General features: G+C 44.6%; 1 protein-coding gene across 1 annotated transcript in view; it reads right to left on the reverse strand.

Moving 5' to 3' along the window:
* The window catches only part of KLKB1 (kallikrein B1), a 38194-nt gene extending 14632 nt beyond the window's left edge, over window positions 1–23562 (reverse strand). Inside the window, exons 1-5 of the mRNA XM_015425000.1 lie at window positions 23406–23562; window positions 11275–11437; window positions 8683–8786; window positions 7368–7530; window positions 2886–2995 (exon numbers count right to left, since the gene is read on the reverse strand). Coding sequence (XP_015280486.1) covers window positions 2886–2995; window positions 7368–7530; window positions 8683–8786; window positions 11275–11437; window positions 23406–23562 — 697 coding nt within the window. The remainder of the gene's footprint in view (window positions 1–2885; window positions 2996–7367; window positions 7531–8682; window positions 8787–11274; window positions 11438–23405) is intronic.
* Window positions 23563–27152: the final 3590 nt, after the last annotated feature.

A 27152-nucleotide genomic window follows, 5' to 3' on the forward strand; every position in this document is an offset into this window, starting at 1 on the left:
CATTTTGACTCGCGGCTTCGCCCGATTTCCCCCAGTTTTGTGATCCTGTTTTTTGAGGATCACAAAACTGCGGAGGAAATCGGGGGAAGTTGCGGTTCAAATGCAGCCCCACAGCTTCGGGTGTGAAATTGACCAATAGTGTCAGGGCAAACGGCGGCGCAACCACAAGGCAGCTCTAGTGCGAAATCAGCCCTTCTTTTAGGCATCATTTAGAGCTCATCTGTCTCAACAAAGTACTGGGGAGTTTCCTGATAAGGCCCAATAGTTCAGATAGGACTCAGCTTTTGGCAGACTTCCTGTGACCTGGTGCCTTGCTTTACAAAGAAAGATATTGTTTGGAAACATCCAGATTCCTTACAGTTATTATTTTACCATGCATATTTCACTCTCAGATTTCCTTCAGCTGGGGTGCTTGTATTTTCCAACTATGGTGTTAATCTCAGGTGCATTCCATTCTATTGCTTTCTAATTACTGCTAAAGGCTTCTTAAATTCTATTTCTTCTAAAAGGGATTAAAACCATAAGATATAAAATATATTCTTCTATTCTAAGTTTCTCCTGCCTGGGCTAAATACTAAGATTTGAATATACTATAATCAGGCTCCTAAGAAGGCACAATGGCAGCTGATAATATTCAAGACAGGAGAAATGTCAAAAATCACATTCATAAATCACATTCATTGATCCCTTGTCCTACAGCATTGTGGTGCATTCATGCACCTTCCAGGGTTTTCTGTGTTTTTCTATGACCTTTCCCAAGCCTGCTTTGCTGCAAAGTTTTGGCGAAGCCTGGATGACAGCCATTTGGGTGGGAAATTCTCGATTTCCCCCATCCTACCTACATAGCAGCCATTTCCCCCCACTGGGACACCTATTTTGTCCACTGCCACCAAACAGCATTAAAAAAAGTGATTAAATACTTGTATAAAGTTATAACAGAGTGTGTATCAGGTTCTCTGAAGGCCCAGCTTTCATTTTTTAAAAAAGTCTCTATCCCCTTTTGTTGTGAAGATGTAAGGATAAAGGTTCGCCTCCATAACAAAAGGGGCTGGAGACTAACTTTTTTAAAAATGGAAGCTGAGGATTCAGCAAGCATGATACATCATGATATAATGACATTCAATTGTCATATAAGAAAAGGGCCCTTTCTGCACTGACAGCTTGCTCTGGAGAATCAAGGAATCAAGCCTTAATGGTTGACTTCACAGTTGCACTGTCCGCCCCCCTCCGGTTTATTTATTTGTATCTACAAGCAAAACTTGCATTTTTTGAGCTAACTGGCTGCTAACCCCTCCCACTCTCCCTCCCTCCTTCCCTCCCTCCCTTCGTGAGTCTACAAAAAGAAAGGGAGGGGAGGGGGAAATCCAGGCCCACACACACAAGACTGACACATTCGGGAGCAGGGAATCCCCTAGTCCTTTATATTTACTGATCCCTTCTTATGCTCTCTCTGGCTTTTTTAAAGTTTGCCTGAGTGGGAAGACATGTTTTCTTTTGTCTTTGGAGAAGGAGGGAAAGAAAACAGAATGGGGAGGGAGCGTCAATCTAAAAAGAGGGAGGCAGAAATGGGGGAGGGCAGTGGGCAGCACTTAAATGCCTGCAGAAACAATTCTACTTTAGAAAGGATTAGCGATCTGAAAGAGGATGAGAACAAAGAATCACAGCCAAAGGCGTTTCGGTAGCTGTGGGGCAACAGTGTGCTGGAAGCAGTCTGAATGTAAAAGGTAAAGGTAAAGGTTCCCTTGCTCGAAAGCCAGTCAAGTCCGACTCTAGGGTTGTGGTGCTCATCTCCGTTTCAAAGCCGAAGAGCCAGCGCTGTCCAAAGACATTTCCGTGGTCATGTGGCCGGCATGACTAAACACCAAGGCGCACGGAACGCTGTTACCTTCCCACCGAAGTGGTACCTATTTATCTACTTGCAATTTCTTGCTTTCAAACTGCTAGGTTGGCAGGAGCTGGAACGAGAGACGGGAGCTCACTCCGTCATGTAAAACAAATGCAGAAACAAGAGAGAGCTCTGACACAAAGTGAAAGTGGTAGGGAATGCAGAATGGAAGCATAGGATGTGCTCAACAACCAAGGCAAAATACAGGTGCAGAAAGGGCCAATATGGAAAAGTGTAGCGGGCACTGGGGGCTGGAGCAGGGAAACAATGGAGAAACCTGCCATTTGGAAGCCCTGCTGTGACTGTGTTATACTGGATGCCACAGCAGCAACGGGAAAACAACACAAGCCTGTCCCCACGTGGAAAATGGCATTGTTGGTTTATGTATTATATTGCTCTTATTGCATTGTTTTTAGTTGTGTTTTTAGTTGTGATCCAACTTGATTCTCCTTGAGAAAGGCATGTTGTAAATGGGATAAGTATATAAGGAAACCAATCTATAAGCACTTCAGCCGGGGAACTGTAGAACCTTAAATTCTCCACGAATCTTCCAAAATTTCAGACTCTTGTAGAAAGTGCTGGTTTCCAAAGAATGCTGCAATGCCATTTATTTTATTTATTATAATGGTACGCTGCGATAGTGCACGAGGACCGACCATGTCCCGTTTTGTCACTCCTAAATCCAAACTCTCAACTCAGCCTAGAAGTCACTATTTCTCAGCCTAACCAACCTTGCAGGATTGTTGTGAAAGTAACTTAACAAAATGCAGTAAAATTTGTAAAGCATTTTGTAAACTCCAAGTGTATTTTACCAGTGATTAAGAATAATGTTTAAAATAATTATAATTCTATTCATATCCACACCCCTTATATGTGCCTACAGGAGCCCTGCAGCGTTCTGCATTGCCTGCCGTATGAGATAACACATACAAATTTTGCATCGCATTAAAATAGCCTAAAATATACCATCTATTTCATTTCCTTTAAAGTACACATTTACCTGTTTCAGCAAGTTGACAAGGTTTTAGTGAGAATCCTGATACAACTTTGCTAAGCACTTTTATTTGGGCTGGTGTTCCTGTGGTGCTATACTTCAGGAAGCATTTTTTGCTGAATGAGAATGAGAAGAAAAATAATATTTAGAAATCCATACAGTGGGCGGCCCAAAGTCTTCAGACCCCTTAGAGATGCATATATATTGTTTCTGCTAAGAGAACTGCAGTGGCCCCCTTTGCGAAGCAAGTGGGACAAATTGTCCGAAAGTTCTAGTAAGTTGATGCATAGCTTAAATAGAAAGCTGAGAACCTTATTATTTATTTTCATTTACATTCATTTCTCACTGGAACTCAAGACAGATTATAAGTATGATAGATCTATTCAGTATCAGAAACGTTCGGTCTCTATCACACTAAACCTCAACATGGTGCACTAAGGCTCATGAGGTCCACCAAAGTAACCACAGAGTAATGTACTAACATAGAGTTAACAGAGCAAGAATAGTTAACAGCCGGGACTGTCATGTTATATTTATAAATTGTACTCTTCCAATGTTTCCAATTATTTTCTTGCTGTAATCTATATCTCCCTGTTATGGTCATGTGTTATCGAGCTATGTGCATTGTAAAACAGTATAAAAATAAAATATATTAAAAAAAGAAAAAAATAAGCCAATTACAAAATATAACAAGGTTTGAATGCTAACAATATTTCAGTCTAACAGCAATGGTTCCTAGTAAAAGGAAGCTATCTAGTCAGTCAGCAGGTGGATTGCAAAATACGGTAACAACCTTTGAGTCTTAGGCACAGATCCAGCCAGTGTTCCAGTGAAAAACACAGGAGGGGATCCCCCTTTGACCACCAGAATGGCTATGATGGGGGTCATGGGACCTGCATGGCAAAAGAGCAACATGGAACAGGGACTGTAATTGTTAGTGAGGGAAAGGCCATCCTTCTGTCGGAGTAATACCTCAGTACTCACCAGGTGGAGGGTATTCCACCTCCTTAGAAATAATTAGCAGAGACTGAATTAATCCAGCATGGAGAAATTTCTATAGAGTACACGTATTCAAGAAAGCAGTGTTAAATAACTATTTACAAAGCTGTTTAAACAACACCCAGGCTATTGCTTAGGAGGCTCCATTAACTTTACCTCAGTATAGCAGACAGTAATAAGGAGACTGAGCAGGAAGAAGAAAAGGTGACAGTTGATGCCATGAATGACTGTTAAGAAGAGTGAAGGGAGAGGCTGATTCCGGAGGGAGGAAAAGAACAGTACAGAGCAGCAAGCCCCCCTCCCTCTTGAAACCATAGAGCTTTCCCTCATTCAAATTAGGTTCCAGAAACTTTCCAACAGTAATAAGGTGGAAAATACAGTGAAATTGATGGGGAAAGCTGGCCGGATCTGACCCTTCAGGTTGTCCATTTTGAAAAGCCACTTGTGGATATGCAATGGGACAAAAAGTAGACTCTTTCATCATGCTAGAACTCAGGATCACCCCATAAAATTGATTGGCCGAAGGACAATAATGAACTTGTGTATTCACTACTGCAAGATTTGGGTTGAGAATAGGATTGGGCAGGACTGGCCTGAAGGCTATGGCCACCCTAGGCCAGCCAGGCCAGGCACACACCCCGCCATCTGGGCCAGGTGTGCACGCACCCCAAGCTGCAGGCCAGCAGCAAGGCACATGCATGACCTGACCTGATGTCCATCCAAGCAGGTGCCAGAGCCACTGGCCGGCCAGCCTAGCAGGCACACCCAGAGCTGCCAGCCAGCCAAGCTGTGGGCACACCTATGTTCAGAGCTGCTGGACAGCCAGGTGGGTACCCAAGCTGCTAGCTCACTAGCCAACCCAGCAAATGTACCCTAGGTTGGTGGCCAGCCAGCCGGCAGATACACAGGCAATTGGAGCTGCTGCACAGCCAGTTGACCCAAGTGGTGACATCAGGACCAGGGGCCCTATGCAACTGTTGGTGCCACTGGCATTCCCCACTTCTCTGGTACCCTAGTCAGTTGCCTAGTGGATGGGCTGCCCCTGCTTATGGAGAATAAGTCTATCCATAACTGTCAGCCATAAGACTAAATGATGTCAATACATTTCTGGACATCAGATGCTGGAATTAAACACAAGGGCAGAGGGAGTACTGTCGCATTGCACATTACCAGAAACATCTGAATGGTCTCTGTTAGGAAAACAAATGCACGGCTGAATTAACCTTTGGATCTTCTTGTGTTCTTACGTGGCTTTCACGGACAGAGCTGCAGCGACATCCTATGAGTGGAAAGTTGGACACGTTTGTTGTTGTCAGTGTCCTGACATATTTAGCTTAAATCAGGGGTCTCCACGAGGTAGTTCACCAGCTGCTGCAGAGTAGCATCTCCATTGTCTAGAGGTATGATCCTCGACATGGAGCCTGTGAACACCATGGCACTCATCTATGGGTTTCCAGGTACCCACTTGTTTCTTCCCCAAAGCACAGAGCCAATCCTGGCATTCCTCTACCTCCTTTGAGCAGGAGAGCCCAGAAACAACTGACTTCGTAGCAGGAGGAATCTTGGCTTGCAAATGCTGGCCCCAGTCCCCCATGGCAGCTAATCTGTGACGGCATCCATTCCCTGCTCTCAACGTTCTAAAAGTGTCCACAGGTTCAACAACATTGGGGACCCCTGCTCTAGATGACCCTATAAAAGATCATGGAAAATACCTGCTCTAGGCTTTTTTATTTTTTAAAAAAATGTTTATTTCATAGGGTTTTTCTTTGTACTGCTTGGCTGATCATTTCTGCTGCTCTTCCTAGTCCATGTTCCGTTTCTGGGACAGCACAAAACTCAGTAATATGCCTGAGGGGGAGTGGCTCAGGATATTTTTCATTGTTGTTGTTAGCCATTCAGTCGTGTCCGACTCTTGGCGATTCTACGGGCCAAGTCTCTCCACATTTTCCAATCATTACATGCAATTTTAAAAAGAAGGTTGGCAATCCCTAGCTTAAATAGAAGACTGAGGAAACTAATTAATTAATTAATTATCGTATGGCATTCCGTGTGGTATAGCCAGGAGATCCAAAGTTTGTCTGGCAGCCTTAAGAGCTAGGTCTTTTTAGTGAGCTAGACTTAATTTTGGAGGGCTAAGAGAGTTCTGAGAGCTGTAACTGACTGTAGGTCACCCAGCTGGCTTCATGTGGAAGAGGGTGGAATTGAACTAAGACCATTCATCAGCTTGTACATACTGGAAAGCTACCTCAAACATCACATATTTGCTCTGTCAAGAGAAACTTCCATAGTACTCATTATGCAATGTTTTATGTTTTCAGGACTATGGTCCACAAATGTGATTGCCAGAAATAGATTGTCATCACTGCTGTCATCACCATACCAAAGGAAACTTTAAAGGGAACATATCTCAGTCAGGAATTCTGGATCTTCTTGGAAGACAGCTATATAAGGAAGTAGAAAGGATTAGCTGTTGGATGAAAAGGCATGAATAGAGTTCGAGATGAAATAGGAAATTGGTTTGAGTAAGTGGACTGAATTGAAACTGTATTCAGGAGACTACTGGTGGGTGTTGCTAGTTCTCTTCATGTCTGTTCAGTAGCACTGAAGTAAGACTCAGACATTTGTTGCTGTCAGATGTTCAAAAGTACCCTCAGAGAAAAGAGAGATTGACTTTTCCTCTGGAGCGTGGAGAGCTGCTGAAATCCCAAACCATGGGCAAAAGTTAATACACTGCTGTAGATGCAGGAATTGTCATTAACTTTGCCTTATATCCCCCAATGGGCTTATGAAAGAGTTGATAGAATTGTGTCTTGCGGCCGCTAGGAATGTTATTGCATTTCATTGGAAATCCAAGAAGACGCTGCTATTGAGTGACTGGTTCCTGAAACTGTGGGACTTCTTTTTACAGGACAAAGTTTCCACTAGCATCCTACGATCCGAAAATCAACCCGTTCCTGACAATCTTCAAGAAAAATGGATGCCCCTCTTGGAAGCCTCAGCAGCACATAAAATCGACACCTCCCTGTTTGCCCTGCATAAACACCAGGACTTGCTTTCCTATTTTTAACTGTTTTTTATATTTAATAAAAAAAACTTTAAAAAAACCTTTGCCTTATATGATCAAGCATACAGATCCTGACTCAATGGACAATGTATCTCCTGGTGCCAAGAAGGGGCCTGGAATCAAACCAAACCCTGGTTTAGCAGGAACCATTGATGCTACGACACCAGCACTTTCTTTCCCTTGCCCAGCATTCCTGTACCGTGTGAACTGTGTCTGCAACAACCTGTTTTATTTCATTCCATGGTCAGTTTATAGATGCTCTAGTAAAAAGGTACCCGAGCAGACTATTCCAGCCTCGCCTGCTGTGTCGCTTTAGCTGCTGTAGGCAAGCTAAGATTTGTGAAAACTGGTCCATAGGCTCAAGCCACCCGTTGCTATTGTTCAGGGTTTAAAAAAAAAATGTTAAGAGTCTGAACATTATTTACCGAAGGTCTGCAGCTTGATTTAATGGCGAGACATAAGTGAAAAATTGACAGTGAATCGCGTTGGTGCATCTTCTATGGCAATGCAGGTAACTGTCTTCAATGGTTACATTATAAGTTGTTCCTCCTTGCATATCCAGTCCTTCATAGATTTCCTTGCTGCAAGCTGGAGAAAAGAATACGGTATCAAAGACAGGATGAAAACGGATTCACACGGACCATTATTATTCCTGTTGAAATATTTATCAAATGGCCTCTGATGTGCAGCATTGTCAAATATTTTGTCAGTGGCTGCAAGGGAGCAAAATAACTTTGTTGCAAGGAGAACAAAGTTTGAGCACCTTTAAGACCAACCAAGATACCTTCTGCAAGGAAACAGTCTGTTTAAACAGACTAATGAAGATATTCATTCAACTTCAATGGCAGCTAGGGCTGCCAAGCCGCGGCGGGGGATCCGCACATCTTCACAGGATCCCTGCCATGGGGGACAGCGATACGCGTTGCACCGCCATCGCCAGGATGTGACGCTACGCGTCGCTCTGGCAACGGGGCTGTTTGGAGTCCCGTTGCCAGAGCGACGCGTAGCGTCACATCCTGGCGACGGCGGTGCAACGCGTATTGCTGTCCCCCGCGGCAGGGATCCTGTGAAGACATGCGGATCCCCTGCCGCGGCTTGGCAGCCCTAATGGCAGCTTTAAAACCAACAGTTTTATTCTGGGTATAAGCTTCTGTGTGCATGCACTCTTCTTCAGTATCTGAAGAAGAGTGCATGCACACGAAACCTTATACCTTGAATAAAACTTTGTTGGTCTTAAAGGTGCCCCACTGGACTCTAATTTTGTCCTGTTGCTTCAGTCCAACATGGCTACCCACCTGAAGATATTCATGCCAGCATTTGTCTCAAGGGGATCCCACAAGCCAAGGGGTTTTGTTACCGCAAAGGACCTAGACTGGATTGCCACCTGCCAAGCTTCAGATGGCAGGAGCACATGCAACAGGGTCTCTTCTGAAGATCTCAGGGCAAGAAGAGGGGAAAATTCCTTCCTTCCAGAGCAAGGAATTCGGCTGACTGATTTCATTTTGTCTCTCCCCCCCCCACCCCAAGCCTGATTAGACGTTAAGTTTTACAACTGTCCCCCACAACAACTTTTAATCAGATATCAGCTGTGAGTTGCCTGATGGGGACTTAATTATCAAGAGTGCGAGCTCCCATTAAGACCAATACCGTAGTAGATTTATGTAAAATGTAGTTGCTTGGATCCCATCAAAATTAACCAAGAGTGGTAGTCCTTCAACAGCTTTGAATAGCTGGTCTTACCAGTGACTTGAGGGCACTGTTTCAGGGAATGTCCTGAGATGACTCCTTCCAGAGGTATTTTTGGCAACATTTGATTATCATGGTCTTTCAGGAGGCATGTGAACCTGGTATTAAGGAAGCGGGGGAAACAATTGTGCCATCACACAAGACTCATAAAAATTAGTTTCAGGTCATTTACAATACAAAGGCAGATACAACGAACTCCTATATCTCCCCAACTGTCTGGCAGATTTTTCCCACCAAATCTTCAGTTCCCCTCAATGACTGAGTTGCCCTACACTAGTGTGTATATATTCTTTGTCATAAAAGACTGTCCCACCCTATGATTAGATATTTAGTTTAGGCTTTTTCTCATCTCAGGAACTCTACTGAAAATACAGGAGCTGTCGAGTTTTCTTTAAACCCTTGAGAAATGGCACTTGAGGAAAATTAACTTTCAAAAACAGAATAAAGATTTTATTAAACAAGCAGGGAATATATGTAAATAGGATTAGTCAAAGTTTTGAGATTGCTGAGGTAAAAAACTTTCTAATAATATATAGAACATTCAAGAGAATGTATTTGTAGTTTAGTTTCAAGACTATTTCTTTCTTTGAGAGGTACTATGTTTAGTATATTTCAGCACTAACACAGTTCTTATTGATGTTTCTAGATTTCTTCCTTCAAAGTTCTAGGTTTTCCTTTCGATAATACAGCTTTTCACTAACTCCTGAGGTGTCAAAGCTTCTCCTCTTTATCACAAACCAGGGTTCTCTTCCCAACCCCTTTCACTGGCAGGAAGTTATTCTCTTTGTCCCTAAAAAACAATAACTCCTTTTACTATTTGGCTTGTATGGGAGTTCATTCTAACTACCCAGACCTTCTGCCAAATCCTTCTCCAGTACCCTTTGTGTCTGTATAAGGCTGTTCTGTAGCTTTCCTGAGAATCTAAAGTTCTCCCTCAGAGCAATTTTAATACATCTAAGACAATGGGGTTTCTCTTCTCTTTTGTAGAAGTACTTTTCTGACTATTGCTTGTCAGAAAACACTGACTCCCAAATATCTCTTCCCTCAGAAGCCAAATCCCTCTGGCTACCAATCCAAATGTTAGACTGCAAAAGACCAAACAACGAAAAGACCAAATTGTGAAAGACCTCTTTTCCCTCCAGATCAGCTGTTTTATTTCCTCTCTCAGCTTATGTTGGCCATTCAGAGAGCAAGAAGAGCAGCCAATCACATAAGCTTTTCTCTCCAGGGAAGATTAATTCTTGAACTCTCTACTCTTTGATACAAGCAGCATTTTTAAAAGCCTGCTTTTCTGTGCAATTTGTCACAGCAGAGAACCAGAGTAGAATCTGATGCATTTCCACATAACCTTATCACATTCTCTGGAAACAATGGTAGCCTCAGAAACATGCTCCTTCCTCTGTGCATTCCCTCAAACTATTATTTAGGACTTCACAGTACCTAAACAAGAGTATTTTAATACGCCCTGACCTGGATAGCCCAGGCAAGCCCAATCTTGTCAGATCTTGGAAGCTAAGCAGGGCCAACCAGGCAAGTATTTGGATGGGAGACCTCCAAAGAATATGAGGGCTGGGATGCAGCGGCAGGCAATAGCAAGCCACCTCTCTGAATGTCCAAGCCCCACTAGGGGTCGCCAGAAGTCAATCATGACTTCCAGGCATACACACACACACACAATAACCAAAAAAATTAGGAGTATTTTAATACAAAAGGGTATGTCCATCTTGGTCATCAAGCTTCAGAAAGAACAAAAGCTCATTTCATCATATTGCTACCAAGACACTCCCAGGTAATCTAATTTGGAGTGTGGAATTTCCTACCATGGATCCCTGCTCAGTGAGGTAATTAAGACTGCCTCCATTACCCCTCCAAAGACCTCCCATCTGTTCCTTATTTGGAAATATTGCCAGCATCTGGGGATTCTTCTCACTTTCTTCTCTCTCACCTCTCTTCTCACCTGTTAGTTCACCTGGATCCTCTCTCTTCTTTCTCCAAGTAGGGAGAAAGGAATTTTAACTGTAGAAGGGAAGGAGGAGGAGGAGGAGGGGTTTTATACCCCACCCTTCACTACCCAAAGGAGTTTCAGAGCACATTACAATCATCTTCCCTTCCTCTCCCCACAGCAGAGACCCTGCGAGGTAGGTGGGGCTGAGAGAGCTCTGAGAGAACTGCAGCTGACCCAGGGTCACCCAGCTGGCTTCACGCTGAGAAGTAGGGAATCAACCCTGCCCCTCTTAACCACTACACTGAACTCACAATCCCACTACACCAAACTGGCTCTCTCGCCTACTGCTGAAATGTAATCATAAACCGCTTATAACAAGAATTTCTCTTGTTTGCATAAGTTATGCTTAAGTTACATTGTAAAGCCACTTCCACACCTACTGCTTTTATAACCAACCTTTTCCCCCCATTGTGGAACCTAAAGTGACTTACATGGGATTTCCAGGTGGTCTTCCATCCAAACACTAACCAGATCCAGTTCTTTTTAGTCTCAGCATGGCTACAGTATCGTGTGTTCTTCTAGCATATCCTGGGTCCATTAATGGGATTACACACACACACACACAAAGATCTGAGCGTTACCTGTTTGCAGCATGTGCTGTCCAGTTTCCCAGCAGGTAGCTGAACAATAGACATCTTGGGTGATATGTGCACACTATTTGGCAGTAGTCCACATTCGGGGTAAAAACCTTAGCAATATCACCTCCTCGGAAATATGTGTTTTCATACACCTGAGACACACATTCTGAGGCAGAATAATACAAAGGGTTAGCCTACAAAGTGGATCTTGATTTTGTCACAGGGGGGTCATTTTGTAGAAAAAGAGCTAGGGGAACTCATTAGCATAACTCATTAGCATATGCCACACCCCCTGACATCGGGGCCCGGTGGTGGACCTGCAAGGCCAGCGGGAGTCTGTGGAAGCCCCACCAAGGCCCTCCCTGGCCCCAGGAAGGCAGGGGTGGGGAGAGGCGGGGAGGACGCAACTTACCCTCCCTCTTCTCCTGCCTCCTCCTGGCTGAATGAGGGCTGGAAGCGGGGTGGCCGGAAGCCGGGGGCGGGGCTTCATCATGTGCCCCGCCCCCTGCACCTCACCCGGGAAAACTGCGTTCCCCTGCGTTCCCCCCCCCCCAAACGACCTCTGCAGGTGGAGTACATAAACACATGAAGCTGCCCTTATACTGAAACAGACCATCGGCCCATCAAAGTCAATACTGTCTTCTCAGGCTGGCAGCAGCTCTCAAAGCAGAGGTCTTTCACAACACCTACAACCTAATCCGTATCCCTAGCAGATGCTCTACGACTGAGCCACAGCTCCTGTCCAAATAGAATAGATGAGGGAAGGGAGGCAATTTTTTATCTTTCCAGTTGCTACTGCAAGACATCAGGAGAGGTCTACTATTGTTAAGTGTGCAGACAGAATGCTGAATAGGACTGATTATAGGTCTGACCTGATACTGCAATTTGAATCAATGTGCCCGCAGAACACGCTGTCACACTGCTGGCTTGTTTCAGTCACACCCTTTCCAGCGACTCGAAAGTATTGATGCAGAACACTAGTAAACTTCGTAATACAATAATCAGCCACGCTTCCTTCCACTTGTCAAAATGGTAAGATACCGCAAGGGGAGATACAAACTCCCGCCTGCAGAGTTCATAGGAGCTCGGTTGTCACAGGGCTTCTTCTGTGGATTCCACACTGCTGCCAACAGCCTTTCATTGCTCCTCCCCCTTTTCTCTTCTGTGTGTGGGTGCAGACAAGGTGACACGAAGAAGGCCTGCTGGTTCACTGGCTGGATGATTCCATATATGGCCGGTACAAAGAGGGAGAGGGCATCATTCATATGTTGCAACATGATATGTTTGGGTAGTGTCACTATGGTCTCTAGATAGCTTGCTATGCTTGCTCTCTGTTCCATAATGTGGGGACATCCTTGCTACTGCTGAGAATAGGGATGCCTGACTCCCCCCCCCGGTGGGGGCAGGGTTCTCCTTCTTTTGGGCCCTACTTCTCTGCCACTGGCCAGCAGGGGGGAATTCCTCCCCCCCAAAACCAGGGCATCACCCCCATGTTCTCAACATGCCTATGCCACTTCTGGGTCACTTAGGCATGTCACATTTATTTTCCGTGTTTTTTCTCACTCCCAGTAAGTTCACCCCCCCCCTCTCCCACCACCTTGTTCGAGGGACCTGGCGCAACCCTAGCTGAGAGAGCATAATGCTCTTGTGGTGTAATGAATGGTGTAATGTGGTGTAATGAATGGTAACAACACCATTCATTGAACCAGGCCAATGTTTCAGACTGTCCTTGAATAACCTTATACTAATCTACTCCAGAATTTACAGTGGACTGTCAAAGAACGGAAGCTCCACAAGCAAGTTAAATGTAGTTGTTCGCGTAGCTTTGTCATGGTTTTCTACCTTTGTCAGCAGCATTCTACAAAATTCTCATGTGGACATTCTTTGTTCACACAGAAATTCAAAGTGCTACACCTCTTCTGCCTGACATACAAAATTCATCACATGTATATCTCACAGTCTGTGTCCCTTAGAGAATGCAAAAGTCCAGGCATACCTTAAGAGCAGCAATGTTTCTTTCAATATGAGTTTTCATGAGTCAGCAAAAAAGCTTTTTTTTTTTTGCTTTTAAATACAACTATTGGTCCTTCTTCTTAATATGTTGCCAGAAAAGTCATTGTGAAAAACACAAGCAGGGATATTTTATAACTGAGTTCTCCCACACAGAGAAAAGAAATCATTAATGCAGACTGACACAGAAAAAGGCATATCAGAGAAATGCTACTCGTCCCACTGCTGCCTTTGTTACCTACAGCAGTTTTGTAATTCACAACGAGATGAGTGAGTTTAAAGTCAGAGGTTATTTCGGGGGGGATCGTGAGGGATCGCAGTTTCCCCGGGTGAGGTGCGGGGGGCGGGGCACATGACGAAGCCCCGCCCCTTGCTTCCGGCCGCCCCGCTTCCGGCCCTCATTCAGCCAGGAGGAGGCAGGAGAAGAGGGAGGGTAAGTTGCTTCCTCCCCACCCCTCCCCACCCCTGCCTGCCTGGGGCCAGGGAGGGCCTTGGCGGGGCTTCCTCGCACTCCCGCCGGCCTTGCAGGTTCACCGCCGGGCCCCTGATGTCAGGGGGTGTGGCATATGCTAATGAGTTATGCTAATGAGTTCCCCTAGCTCTTTTTCTACGAAACTATCCCTGTTTAAAGTTATTGATGCTTCCAAAGAAAATCCTTTCAATGTAATAATATGCAAATTCTGTTGGAGGATGCCTTCCCACTCCATAAAATCTTATGCTGGAATAGAAATTTGTTAGTCTTTAAGGTCCCACAAGACTCCTGTTGATTTTTGCTGAAAGACTGACACAGCTGGTTGTGGTGGAAAGTGCCATCAAGTCACAGCCAATTTATGGCGACCCTGTAGGGTTTTCAAGGCCAGAGACTTTCAGAGGTGGTTTGCCATGGCCTCCCTCTGCTTAGTGAGCCTGGACTTCTTTGCTGGTCTCCCATCCAAATATAAACCAGGGCTGATTCTCCTTAGCTTCCAAGATCTGACAAGTTCAGGCTAGCCTGGGCCATCCAGGTATGGGTCTCACATGGCTCCTCCCCTAGAATTACTGCCTAATAATGTTTGTTTCAAGCTTGTAAATAGATACTTGCCTAGTTACCAGTGGCAAATTCCACACAACCGTTCGAAAGGGAACTTTTATGAAAGTTCCAGATAGGTTGGTCTGTAGCAGCACGATATATGTAGAGTCCAGTAACCACCTTAGAGACTATGAGGAATTTCACATTACCCTTTTTAACCCGTTTTGAAGCCGTTTTTGATCCATCGTGGAGTAAACCGGTATAGGGCTGCCATTTCACACATGGCTTTCCCCTTCTGGTAAAGAGCTGGATCTGAAGCGGTTTGCCATTTCAGACCGCACCGCTTTCCCTCCGCTGTTTTTCACCCGTGTGGGCGATCTCTGGCTTTTTTTGTTTTGAACATTCGCTTTAGAGCACTACAGTGCTATAGCACTATAACAAAACACTCCAGGCATTCCAATGGGGTTGATATAATGCTGTTGCGTTATAGCATTATAGCGCTATAACGCTATAAAGCGAACATTAAAAAAAAGCCGGAGATCGCCTGCGCGGGTGAAAAACAGCGAGAAAAAGCACATCGGAACCAGGAGAGGAAACTGAAGACTACTTGGAAGCGGTTGACAGGTAAAACGCTTCAGCCCCGTTTCCTAAATGGGACATAAGTGTTTGTGTCTGAAATTACAAATATATTCCAGTAGGGAACCGGTTCTAAAACGGTTCTGTCTGAAAAGACAGACCAGAAACCATTTGGGAACCATTCCTCTTCCAGATTATATTGTCTGTCTGAAATTCCTCTATATAATTTATTCCAGAATAAATTTATGTGACATGAGCTCTGACAGAAACAAATTTTTATTTTTCTTTAAGGTGCCACTAGACTCCTCTTTTATTTTGATGGAAGTTGGCTCCAAATGTCCTTTCAGGCCACAAACAGCTAAGGCATATTATACATAGACAGGCTAGTAAAAGCTGAACAAGCTGTTAATATTTGTTGCTGTATCTATCAGCTAGGCTGGATTGTTTACACAAGTGTAACATGTAAATAGGGCAAAGGCCTTTGACTGAAATACAAAAAAGAAAAAAGCTTAAGTTATGCAATTTATTTAGAGTACAGCTCTTCATAACAATACCCAATCCCGGGCGCCTTTGCTCAAAGGGGTGCAGATTAGGGATATGAACAAAATATCCATTAAGGGCCCCATTCACACGGCGAATTTGCTGCAGGAGAGCCACGATTGGATGGTGGATTTTCTGGGCGCAATCACACCACAACATCTGGCAAGTGGAGTGCACCCATGGGCAACCCGTGGCATGCTGCCGAAAATGTGCGATAAAAAAATACCTCCTCGAAGGTAGTAGCAAACAGTTTGCCATGGGATGCCTCCAGACTCCCTTGGTGTGATCGTGCCGGCGCAGCTTTTCTCTCCAGCCATCTTCGTTGCTGCACACACGGCAAGGGCCGGAACCGTGGGTTGCCGCCTATGCGTCTGATTGCGTTGTCGCGTGACTAATTGCTGTGCTGCAAATAGCCACGCCTCCCCCCCGCGTTTTCCGGCACTTGTGACCGGGGCCAAGGTTAGTTTTTTCTGTAATATTTTTAGTAAACCTGCTCAAATTCTTTCTCCCCACCACCAAAACCTAATTTGTGATTCCCCCCCCCATTAGTTTTAGTGGGAAACAACTTATGGTTCCCAGGTACAATTCCACAGAGTCCCCTCTCCAAAGCATCCATGTTCTCCAGGGGAACTGATCTCTATACTCTAAAGATAAGCTATAATTCCAGGGCATCCCCAGGTCCCACCTGAAGGCTGGTATCCCTAACTTTTTTGTTTGTGCTCTATCCAATTGGAAAGAAATGCTCAGACCACATATCCTTCATTAAACCGCTCCCTTTTGCCAGTTTTCAGGCAAACATACAGTGTCCTGTTTTAGAGGCAATTACATTTCTCACTTGAGAGGCATGGATTGGCATGGAAGTGAGTTTTATCTTCCTTTCCTGGGTTTTTTGAGTAGAGAAAGGGAAGTCCCATTTTTAAACAAAACAAACATAGAGGGCACAGACAAGGAGAACTGCTGTAGAATATGGGTCCAGCAACAGCATGGGGTGAGAGGAGAGATTGGGGAAACACACAAAGGGAACAGTAAAAAATGTCCTCCTTTCTCAGTGCCCATCAATTCAATTCTTTTTTTTTCTTTAAAGAAGGTAACACGGGATACCTCTAGTGATGTCAGTGAACAGTGGGACCAGGAGGAGTTCTGATTGGAGCAGAATGACTCCCCTTGAAGGCAGGAAAATCCTATTGTGGTGAATGATTTCAATGGCGCGACATGTGGATGCTCCACTGTAATTCCACAAAGAGATGAATACAGACAGGGAATGCCTGAACAGTTGAGAAGGTTTGCAGCATGGAACCATCCTTTGATAGATTTGATCAGTGATTTCCTGCATGTGGTTTGGTCCTAAGAGTAAAGTCTTAACTAGATGTCATGACGATGATCTATGAATTAATAGCTTCCTTTAAAAAAAAAAAAAAAAAAAACCTCCAAGAAAAAGAACTAGGGATCTCAATTCAAAATGAGGTCATGGCAAAAAGGAAGGGGAGTTAACCCTATGCCTCATGCCATTTTCACACAATCATACATAGAGATGCTACCTTCCTTACAAGGGGAAATGCCCTTTGACACCCACTTGGTTTTCTCCTGAGCAAATAGCTGTTCAGGGGGAGGGGCAGTGGAAATAATTAAACCAGCATGGAAATGAAGGATTAACCCCCCACTCCTGCTAGTGACATGGCACAAATTCTCAATCTTTTCAGTTGCTATTTACAATTTTTAAAAATTGCAAGAGATCAATAAGTAAAAGTCACCCCCTCATTGTGCCACCTGGAAATCTAGAGAGGATCCTAGCTGAAATGAAATTTGGGGGAAGGCCCCTTCAGAACAAATGTCAAGTTTATCTTCCTAACTTATTTGGAAGAAGGTAACATCGACATATCTCATCACAAAACTTTATAAGTAAGAAGTAATTTATCAATTAATTACTTACCACTACATACCGAAGAAAATAACACAATTAAAAGGAAGGTTTGAAAAATCCAAGCCATCCTAAAAAAGATATGCAAGAAAGAATTTTTAATCCATATCTTGAATATAATTAATCTGGTCATAGTGGAACTTCTCAGGACCGTGGACGTACCGGTAATTTCAACCGAAGGGCCTTGTAGTTCTGAATAAATTACTACTTTAGTTTTCACAATAGACCACATGCATAAAGTCTGCACAAGGACAATCCTTATTAGTCATTATTTGCTTATTTTGCCCCTTCCAACAACCCACTCCTATATATGCTCACCCAGAAGTAAATTCTTAGTTGAACAGAGCTTACTCTATAATAAGCATGACAGGTTATGAGAGCAATCCTAAACTGGTCTGCTCAGGTCTGTCCAGTGAGGCCCACTCCCAGGAAAGTGTTTGTAAGATTGCACTATAAGCTTCATACACTGCAGAACAAATAGTTTTAGACACTCAACACTGGCTACATTAAGCACTGACGTCTCATTGATTTAAGTGGGAGGGAGTGTTAAGCATGTGCTTGAATCACTCCCTTTTAAATCAAAGAAGATTCAAAAATTAGACCCCATTAACAGGACTGAATGGATTTCAAAGAAATGATGTTTAGGCTCCTAGCTTGAATTACTGCTGAAGATAGCCCTGGTACAATTTTTGACCAAAGGAGCACAGGGCATCATACAGTGGGTTCCATGATTCCATCTTATTCTCACGACCCTTTCAGGCAGGTGAGTCAAAAAGAGAATGATTCTAAGGTCACTCGGTGAGTTTTATAGATGACTGGGGATCTGAACCCGAGTCTACACAATCCTCTAGTCCAACACCCTAACTACTATACCACACATAGTTATTTAGATATCAGACCCAGGCATACAAGTGAATGGTTTCAATATAAATTTTGCTGTGTACTGCAATATAATCAATCTGGAATCCCTCTGGTATAAACAGAAAGAGGCCGATTTGTCTCACTTCATTGTGAGCATTAGCCTTAACATTATAATTTTCTTCTTCTTGCCTTAGCTATCTGTGCTGATTATTGTACCATTTCTAATCCATCTAATTATTTCCTGCAAAGAATGTAAGCAATTGAATAAATTTTAAAAGTCACACAGTTAACTTTAAAAAACTTTAAACAATTGCTAATATTGGATAACTGGAAGCAATCTGTTAAAAGTAAGACATCATGCAGTCGTTTCCTTCCCCCCCACCCTTTGAAAACAATTCACCAAATAAATAAAGGAAATTCATTACCTGGAGTCAGTTCTTGTAGCAGCTGTAAGTTTTTGGACTTGGAAAGTACTATGTCAAAAGATTAAACGAAGAAGGAAAACCCATTACAGTCTTGCTAAGCAGCACTGCTCATGGCCGTATTTACCCATCTACATTATTTACTTTTGATGAAAGCTTGCACTGTCAATATTGTTTCTGCCTTTGGAAAATGATTGCCCTAAATTAACAGAGACAGATTTAAAAAGACAAAAAGCCTTGGTCCACTAATTTATGCTGGTTAAGCCCTCTACTGTTCCAGATGGGAACTGCATCAAGAAGGAAAGGAAACACTCCAAGAGCATTTGAAACATTGACCTCAGGTTCCCTTCTAATTTCAAATTATGTACACCAGCACAAACTCAGATGGAATGTGTCTAGCTTCTTTCAGAACATGGAGAACATTTGGTCAAGGTTTATTTAAATGTTCTTAGGTACAATTTTATAATTCTAATATTCATATGATGGAGAGCAGCGTTCCGTCTAACCTGTGGGGTCTTGTGAGTAAAAATTCTACTTTGTGAGCTACTGGCATTAAAGTTGTGAGCAAGCAATTTGGCTACTGCATAAATTTGTTTGCTCTGGAGCCATTCTTCCTGAGCTAAGGCAAAAATGTGTGAGCCGGAGGCTAAAAAAACTGTGAGCTAGCTCACACTAACTCAGCTTAGAGGGAACACTTATGGAGAGTATCTAGCTCTGGTAGTGATGAGTGAATGATAATCTATGGACTATGCTAACTCTTGCACAAATGTGTTATGTTAATTTACATCTCCTTTTCAGTTTAAAATGGTGTCACAGATGCCAATCAAGAGGCAACCTACAACCTGTTGCAGGACCCACCACCAATGTTCCCTCTAAGCTGTGGAGTCTTGTGAGCAAAAATTCAACTTTGTGAGCTACTGCCATTAAAGTTGTGAGCAAATGATTTGGCTACTGCATAAATCAGTTTGCTTTGGAGCCCTCCTTCCTGAGCTAAGACAAAAATGTGTGAGCCGGAGGCTAAAAAACTGTGAGCTAGCTCACACTAACTCTGCTTAGAGGGAACATTGCCCACCACCCCAAAGCTGCAACAGCTGAAGCACTGTAGTCAATTTTGCAGTGTCTAACAAATGTGGATGCCGATGCCCAAGTGGCTGCCTTACAGACGTCAACAATAAAAGCCTTCGTGCTGAGGTCCTAAATTGCTGTCTGTCCTCTGGGGTTAACTGGTGAAAAGTGAACAAATTGAAACTAAAGTCTGAAAAGATGGAGGTAATGCTGGTTAGGAAGGTGGAGGTCTTGAAAGACATAGTTCTCTCCCAGGGTTGTCAACTCCCAGGTGGTGGCTAGAGATCTCCTGGGACTTCAACTGATCTCCAGGCAAAAGAGATCAGTTCACCTGAAGAAAACAGCTACTTTGGAAGGTAGAGGCTGTGGCATTGCACCCTACTATTCCTCTTCTCCCCAAACCCACTCTTCTCAGGCTCCACCCCCAAAATCTCCAGATATTTCCCAAACTGAAGCTGGCAACCCTATTCTCTCCACTTTTGATGGGGTTCAAATGACCCTGGCTGACTGAGTTAAAAGCCTTGGGGTTATACTGGATCTACCTTTATTACTAGAAAAGCAAGGTAATGCAGCTGCAAGAAATGCTTTCTACCAACTCAGGCTAGCCTGTAAGACAGCCCTTACAGCTGACCTGGCCACCTGGATCCATGCCACAGTAACTTTAAGCTCAGGCTCCTATAATGCACTGCACATCAGCCTCCTCAGAAACTCCTGCTGGTCCAGAATGCCGCAGCTCAGGTAATAGTGGGAGCTTGACAGATCATGCATATTACTTCCATTCAGCAGACATTCTATTGGCTGCCCATTTGTTACCAGACTCAGTTTAAGGCATTGGCTATCACGTACAAAACGCTTCATGGCCTTCATCCCTCTTATGTACGGACTGCATCTTCCCTGTGCGCTATAACAACTTCACTCATGTCAGCCGTGCAACTGGGCAAAGTCAACAACTGCCCGTACTCATGCTTTCTCTGTTGTGGTTCACACCTTGTGGAATGGCATGCCTAAGGAGGTCAGGAAAGGTGCCAATCTCTTGGCTTTCCACAAACCATGCGAAACTGACTTATTCAAGAGGGCTTTTCTGCACACATACTATGGTTGCACTGTACAAAATGGTTCACAAACTTACTTGGAGAAATGACTAGACACTGTGGTCTGTACTGCTATGTGTAGCTTATTGTAAGTAGGTGCCTATTATGTAATTTTTGTACTGCTTAATATTTCATGTTAATACCTATGCTACGCTTTTGTTTCTTTCTGGTGGTTCCAGACTTCTAAAACCTTAATGCATTGGTTATTCAGTGTCTCATTTTTTTGATTGTACTGACTCACTATGTATGATCCACCTTGAGTCCCTGTGAGAAAGACTATAAATAAATAAATAAATAAAATGCTGAAAATTGCCAAAGTAGCTGCACTCCTGACTGAATCTGGGGTAATGCCCTCTGGTACTTGTGGATCTTGAGAGATTTATGCTAGTGCTATGAATTCCCTTAGCAGGGGTCATTTCATAGAAAAAGAGCAAGGGGAACTCATTAGCATAACTCATTAGCATATGCCACACCCCCTGACATCAGGGGCCCGGTGGTGGACCTGCAAGGCCAGTGGGAGTGTGAGGAAGCCCCGCCAAGGCCCTCCTTGGCCCCAGGCAGGCAGGGGTGGGGAGAGGCAGGGGGGGAGCAAACTACCCTCCCTCCTCTCCTGCCTCCTCCGGGCTGAATGAGGTCCGGAAGCGGGGCAGCCGGAAGCAGGGGGCAGGGCTTTGTCATGTCCCCGCCCCCTGGCCCCCTCCCCCGGGGGAACTGCGTTCCCTCGCGTTCCCCCCCCCGAAATGACCTCTGTCCCTTAGCTACTTGCTAAAGGTAGATTCGGAGACTTTTGTGCCTTTGATCACAGGATGAAGGACTACAGACAGACTGTCTGTCAGACCTTCTGAAAGGTCTAGTATGCCTAACTTAGGGCTCATCTACGATCCCAGGAGTGCCAGTTCTTTTCTTTGAGTGGGATGGCTTGGGACAGAAAGAAGATAAATAAATTTTACCTGGGTGATGGAATAGTGGCACAGAGGTGTGGTCGGTATGGAATACTACCTTTTCTTATAGTTCCAGGTGGTCAGCTGTGTTGGTCTAAAGCAGTAGAACAAATTTAGAGTCCAGTGGCACCTTTAAGTCCAACAAAGGTTTGTTCAAGGGATGAGCTTTCGTGTGCATGCACGCTTTTTCAAATGCATTGGAATGGAAGGTAGAGTTCAAACTTATAGGCAGAGGCTGAACAGCAAATTGACATGCAACATGATGAAGATGTTTTAAGATATGCAAAGACAAAACTAAATAGCAAGCTAAGGTTATAAGGTCAACAGTTGTAATGATTTAATTAAAGGGGGAAAGAACAGCAAAGCAACAAATATGTCAAAATAGGGGATAAATGTGTAAAGGTATCTTTTCTAATTGTGGGAAGTAAACTGAGACTGTCCATTCGTCTCGTCCCAGGCATGGAGGTAACTTAACAGCATTTTTTCCTTTCTTTTTTGAGGTGGGGGCAGTGGTATGTCAGCAAAACATTCCAATATTCCTTGCATTATATTCACTATTCTAATATACTATTCTGAAAAAGAAATACACTAAAATACAGAGGATGTATAGTCCTTCTTGTTGAGAATACATATGTGAAGACCGAATGAGTTAGCATATGTTATGAGATAAAAAACCAATATCCCTGTTGAGTCCTGGGGAGGTTTTTCAGGAACAGAATGGAAAGGGAAATTGCTGAATTACAAGTTATTACAACACTTGGAACAACAACAACAAAAATGAGGCGGTGGCAGCAGGCAGTACATCCCGGTCTGGTGCCTCAGTCAAGGGCAGTAGGCAGACCCCAAGGAGACTGGCTTTGCAGCGCTTGGGGCCAAATCAGCCTTCCTCATCCCTTATGGTTGCCAACTCTGGGTTGGGCAATCCTTGGAGATCTGGGGGAAGACCATGGAGAGGCCTGCATTTCAGGAAGGGAGGGACCTCAACAGAGGATATAATACCCTAATATAGTCCCTTACAGTCCACATTCCAGCTGGTTTCCCCCCAGTTGCTCGTGGGCCAGATAAAAGCCCTGGACAGGGTGATTTTGGCCCCTGGGCCATATGTTTGACATGTCTGGTCTAAACAGTAGGCTGTTTAATGCCGCCTAGTCAAAATCATGATGACTGTGACTGAGCCAGTCCACCTGCAACTGAGAGAGCCCTTAAGTATTCCACCCTTAAAAAGGCTAGATCTCATCCCAGGACAGATGTGCAACTGCTGAAGGATCCTGAACCTGGTGCCTGCTTGATGGTTTATGTGGGCTTTTTATGTTGTCTGTTTGGAAAGGGGCTCTAGAGGTAGATGGATATCCCTGAACTCCAGAAAGTTTATGCCCTGGGAGACTCTGAGGGTGCCCAAGGATGGAGCCTAGAGAGAAGTGGGTTGACATCACTTGAGAAGGGTTGACATCACTTGAGAAGTGTATGTCTGGGGAGATTTGAATTAGTTTCCCTCAGAAAATATTTCTTTACTGCCTACCATTTCAAATCCTTCAGAAGGCATTTATTCAAAGCTACTCTGGAATGAAGTTTGTGCACTATATGTTTCTGAAATTGTAAGAGGGTGCATTCAAGAAGTTGTGATTAGGCCCAGGCCCATGAAACTTTTTCACTCATCAAGATCATTCAGCCTTGTAAGTCAGTGAGGAACATGAGATCTACCAATTGAGATGAATGCACCAGCTTGACTTGTCATGATCTTCCCAGCCTTGTGCAATAAGTTACACTGTACTGCGTCTAACGGCACACACAAGTTTTCAGTCATCTGTAACAGAACAATTTGGCTCTTCAGCGGGCCCATAGCTATTGCATGGCCCATGGGGCCCAGCCCCTTACAGTTTTTGTGGGGCCCCTCCCCTGATCCTCAACTCCTCCTCCTTCCCCCCAGCCCCCTCTAATCTGGGAGAACCAGGTTTGATTTCCCCACTCCTCCACTTGCACCTGGCTGGATGACCTTGGGCAAGCCATTGTTCTGATAAGAGCTGTTCTTGAAAAAGAGCAGTTTCTGTCAAGAGCTCTCTCAGCCCCACCTACCTCACAGGGTGTCTGTTGTGGGGAGGGAAAGGGAGTTTGTAAGCCGCTCTGAGACACCTTCGGGTAGTGAAGGGTGGGGTATAAATCCAATCTCTTCTTCTTCTTCTGATTGATGGCCTCATGAATATGAGCCGGCATCTCCCTTTTTGAGCTCATCTATGATGAGATGAGTCTCTTTAGGACCCAGCAGCAACCAGCTGGTCAGATTGCAGCTGCTGCAGCAGTTCGCGCCTCCTGTTGGATTTTCTGCACCAGGCTTCAGAAAAGGTCATCGGTGCAGGGAACGAGTGAGGGAGGAGCTTGATCCCTGCTCTCCTTTTTTAAAAAATGTGGCAGCATTCCTAGACCTCTGAGGAGCCTTAGTGTGCAGCGCTGTTCAGTCTATTAACATTGGGATTCCGGCTTGCCTCAGATGAAGGCTTTAGTGGGGGCGGTGTGGGTGTGCGCCAAGCAGACCCCCCCTTGCCCTGGACCCTGTGATTTAATTAGCTGCTGCCCCCCCCCCGATCTTGGTCAGGGACCTTATAAGGTAGTCATGTAAGTAAGGGTGTATTTGAATGCCCTTGGTCCAGAGACCTGCCACCAGTACCACCCTCTAGTTCAGGGGTGGCCAAACTGCAGATTGGGAGCCATATGCAGCTCTTTCACACAGTCTAATATAATGTTAACAAAAAGCAAATGTATATATTTTTCAATAAAAATGTGTAATATTTGTCCATGTCTTGCGGTTCTCAAACATCTGACGTTTATTCTTTGTGGCTGTTACGTTAAGCAAGTTTGGCCACCCCTGGGCTAGTTTATAAACTTGCAGGAGCTGATGTGATGCCAAATGATATTGGCCTTGAATTGAAAGTGAAGGTCTCAGTTGGTGAGCCTCAGAAAGTGTTCATAGGCCAGAAGGGTAGGGGATGAAGGTGAGATCTAAGGACTGAAGAAGTCCCCTGGGAGAACTGCAGCTGCAATAGTCTTGAGTGACTCCATCCTGAATTTCCTGTACCTCGTGTGTTTTTTGAGGAACTTGATATCAAGAAGGCCCTTCAGTGCCCATTGCATTTTAGATATTTGAGCATCTTAGATGCAATGGAACTGGTTCAATTGGTTTGGTCTTCTACAGGTGACCTATGGTTCACTGCAGATTTTCTGGAGACCTGGGAATTCAGGAATCTGTCCCATGGGACTGAGATAAATTTGACTGAATATCCATGGGAGGTGGTCTCTTAAGCCCATCTGTTGGAGATGGAACAATTCCAGACTTGGGAGAAGAGTTGTAGCTGCACTCTCACTGATGACTCCTGACATCATTTGGACTGTGGATACTTGCTTGACTTACCCAAAATGGGGTTTTCGCTGGAAAGGCTGGAAAATGGCCTATATATTTTTCTGGGCTTGGACAAGAAAAATGTTTGGTAGTCATTATGAAATCTAGTCATTATGGTAGTCATTATGAAATATGTGAGCATAAGTACTGGGAGTCATATTGCTTGGATTTCTAGTCCTTCCACTTAAGAAGGGCATGCCCTTCTTCTTGACCTTTGTATCCACTAGGACCTTGCTGAGGTTTTCACCAAAGTGTTTACCTCCTAGAAATGGCCAAGTGGCTAAATTAGAATTAGTGAGAATAGGGTTTCCAAGTCCAAATTCGGAAATATCTGAGGACTTTGGGGGTGGAGCCAGGAGACTTTGGGGGTGAAGCCGGGAGACTTTTGTGGTGTCACTTCCTGTGATGTCACTTCCAGGTCAAATGGCAAGTGATGTCACTTCCCCTTCCAGTGATGTCACTTCCAGTATACTGCACCAAAACCTCACCTCTTCCTGCGATGTCACTTTCCAGGCACTCCCCCAAACCCGCCTCTCCCTCTGAAGTAACCTTCTTTCAAAAAATAAAATTTAAATTCAGTGTCATATATCAATTCCCACCCCACCTTTCCCCTATTTTACATTACCTCTAGGCTTTTAGGCCTCCTTCCAGTGCAAAAATAACAAAAAGCTTTAAGAAACATAAAATGCTTTAATTTAAACATTTAACAATCAGAAGGAAAAAAACAAGCAAACAGCACATGTCAAACGAGAAGTCCTTTTCACTGATTTCAGAAGGAAAGATAAGCACACAATGAAATGTTACACTGAAATCAATAGGATTCAATGTGCTTAATTCTGATCAAATGGTCACACATTGGCCAAAAATACCAGGTGCCATCAGGAGGTCCAGCAGTGGGGCCAGGACACTAGAAGCCCTCCCACTGTTGCCCTCCACCAAGCACCAAGAATACAGAGCATCACTTGCCCCAGAGTTCCTATCTATACCTTGTGGCTAATAGCCACTGATGGCCTCTCATTCCAGTCCCAGAACACTTCCGTTATTCCTAGGGGCTGTCATTCCATTCTGGGGCCTCTCCTCCCAGTTCCAGAACACTCCTGCTCCACCCTGGGGCTGTCATTCCACTCCGTGGACTCTCATTCCAGTCCCTGAACACTCCTGCTCCACCCTGGGGCTGTCATTCCACTCTTGGGCCTGTCATTCTAGTTCCAGAACACTCCCTCTACCCCCAGGGGCTGTCATTCCACTCTGTGGTCTCTCATTCAAGCCCCTGAACACTCCTGCTAGACCCTTGGGCTGCCATTTCACTCCATGGTCTCTCATTCCAGTCCCAGAACACTCCTGCTACACCCTGGGGCTGTCATTCTACTCTTGGTCCTGTCATTCCACTTCCAGAACACTCCTCCAACCCCCAGGGGCTGTCATCCTACTCCATGGTCTCTAATTCCAGTTCCAGAACAGTCCTGCTACACCCTGGGGTTGTCACTCCACTCTGGGGCCTCTCATCCCTGTCCCAGAACCCTCCTACTACACCCTGGGGCTTTCATTCCACTCTGGGGCCCGTCATTCCCGTTCCAGACCAAACCTACGGCATCCAGAGGCTGTCATTCCACTCCGTAGTCTCTCATTCCAGTCCCTGAACAATCCTGCTACACCCTGGGATTGTCATTCCACTGTCATTCCAGTCCCTGAACAATCCTGCTAGACCCTGGGGCTGTCATTCCACTCCGTGGTCTCTCATTCCAGTCCTTGAACACTCCTGCTCCACTCTGGGGCTGTCATTCCACTTTTGGGCCTGTCATTCCAGTTCCAGAACACTCCTGCTCCACCTTGGAGCTGTCATTCCACTCCATGGTCTCCCATTCCAGTCCCAGAACAGTCCTGCTACACCCTGGGGCTGTCATTCCACTATGTGGTCTCTCATTCCATTCCCAGAGTAGTGTATTTGGGCCCAGAGACCCTAATGAAAAATCCATTCCACGTTTTTATTGCAACTCTACTTGTCCTGTAATGTATTTCAATGGAGCCCATGCAAGTCAATAGTCATTCCAGCCTCC

This window comes from Gekko japonicus, unplaced genomic scaffold, assembly GCF_001447785.1.
Source record: "Gekko japonicus isolate JY-2015 unplaced genomic scaffold, Gekko_japonicus_V1.1 scaffold2225, whole genome shotgun sequence".
NCBI classification, from domain to species: Eukaryota; Metazoa; Chordata; class Lepidosauria; order Squamata; family Gekkonidae; genus Gekko; species Gekko japonicus.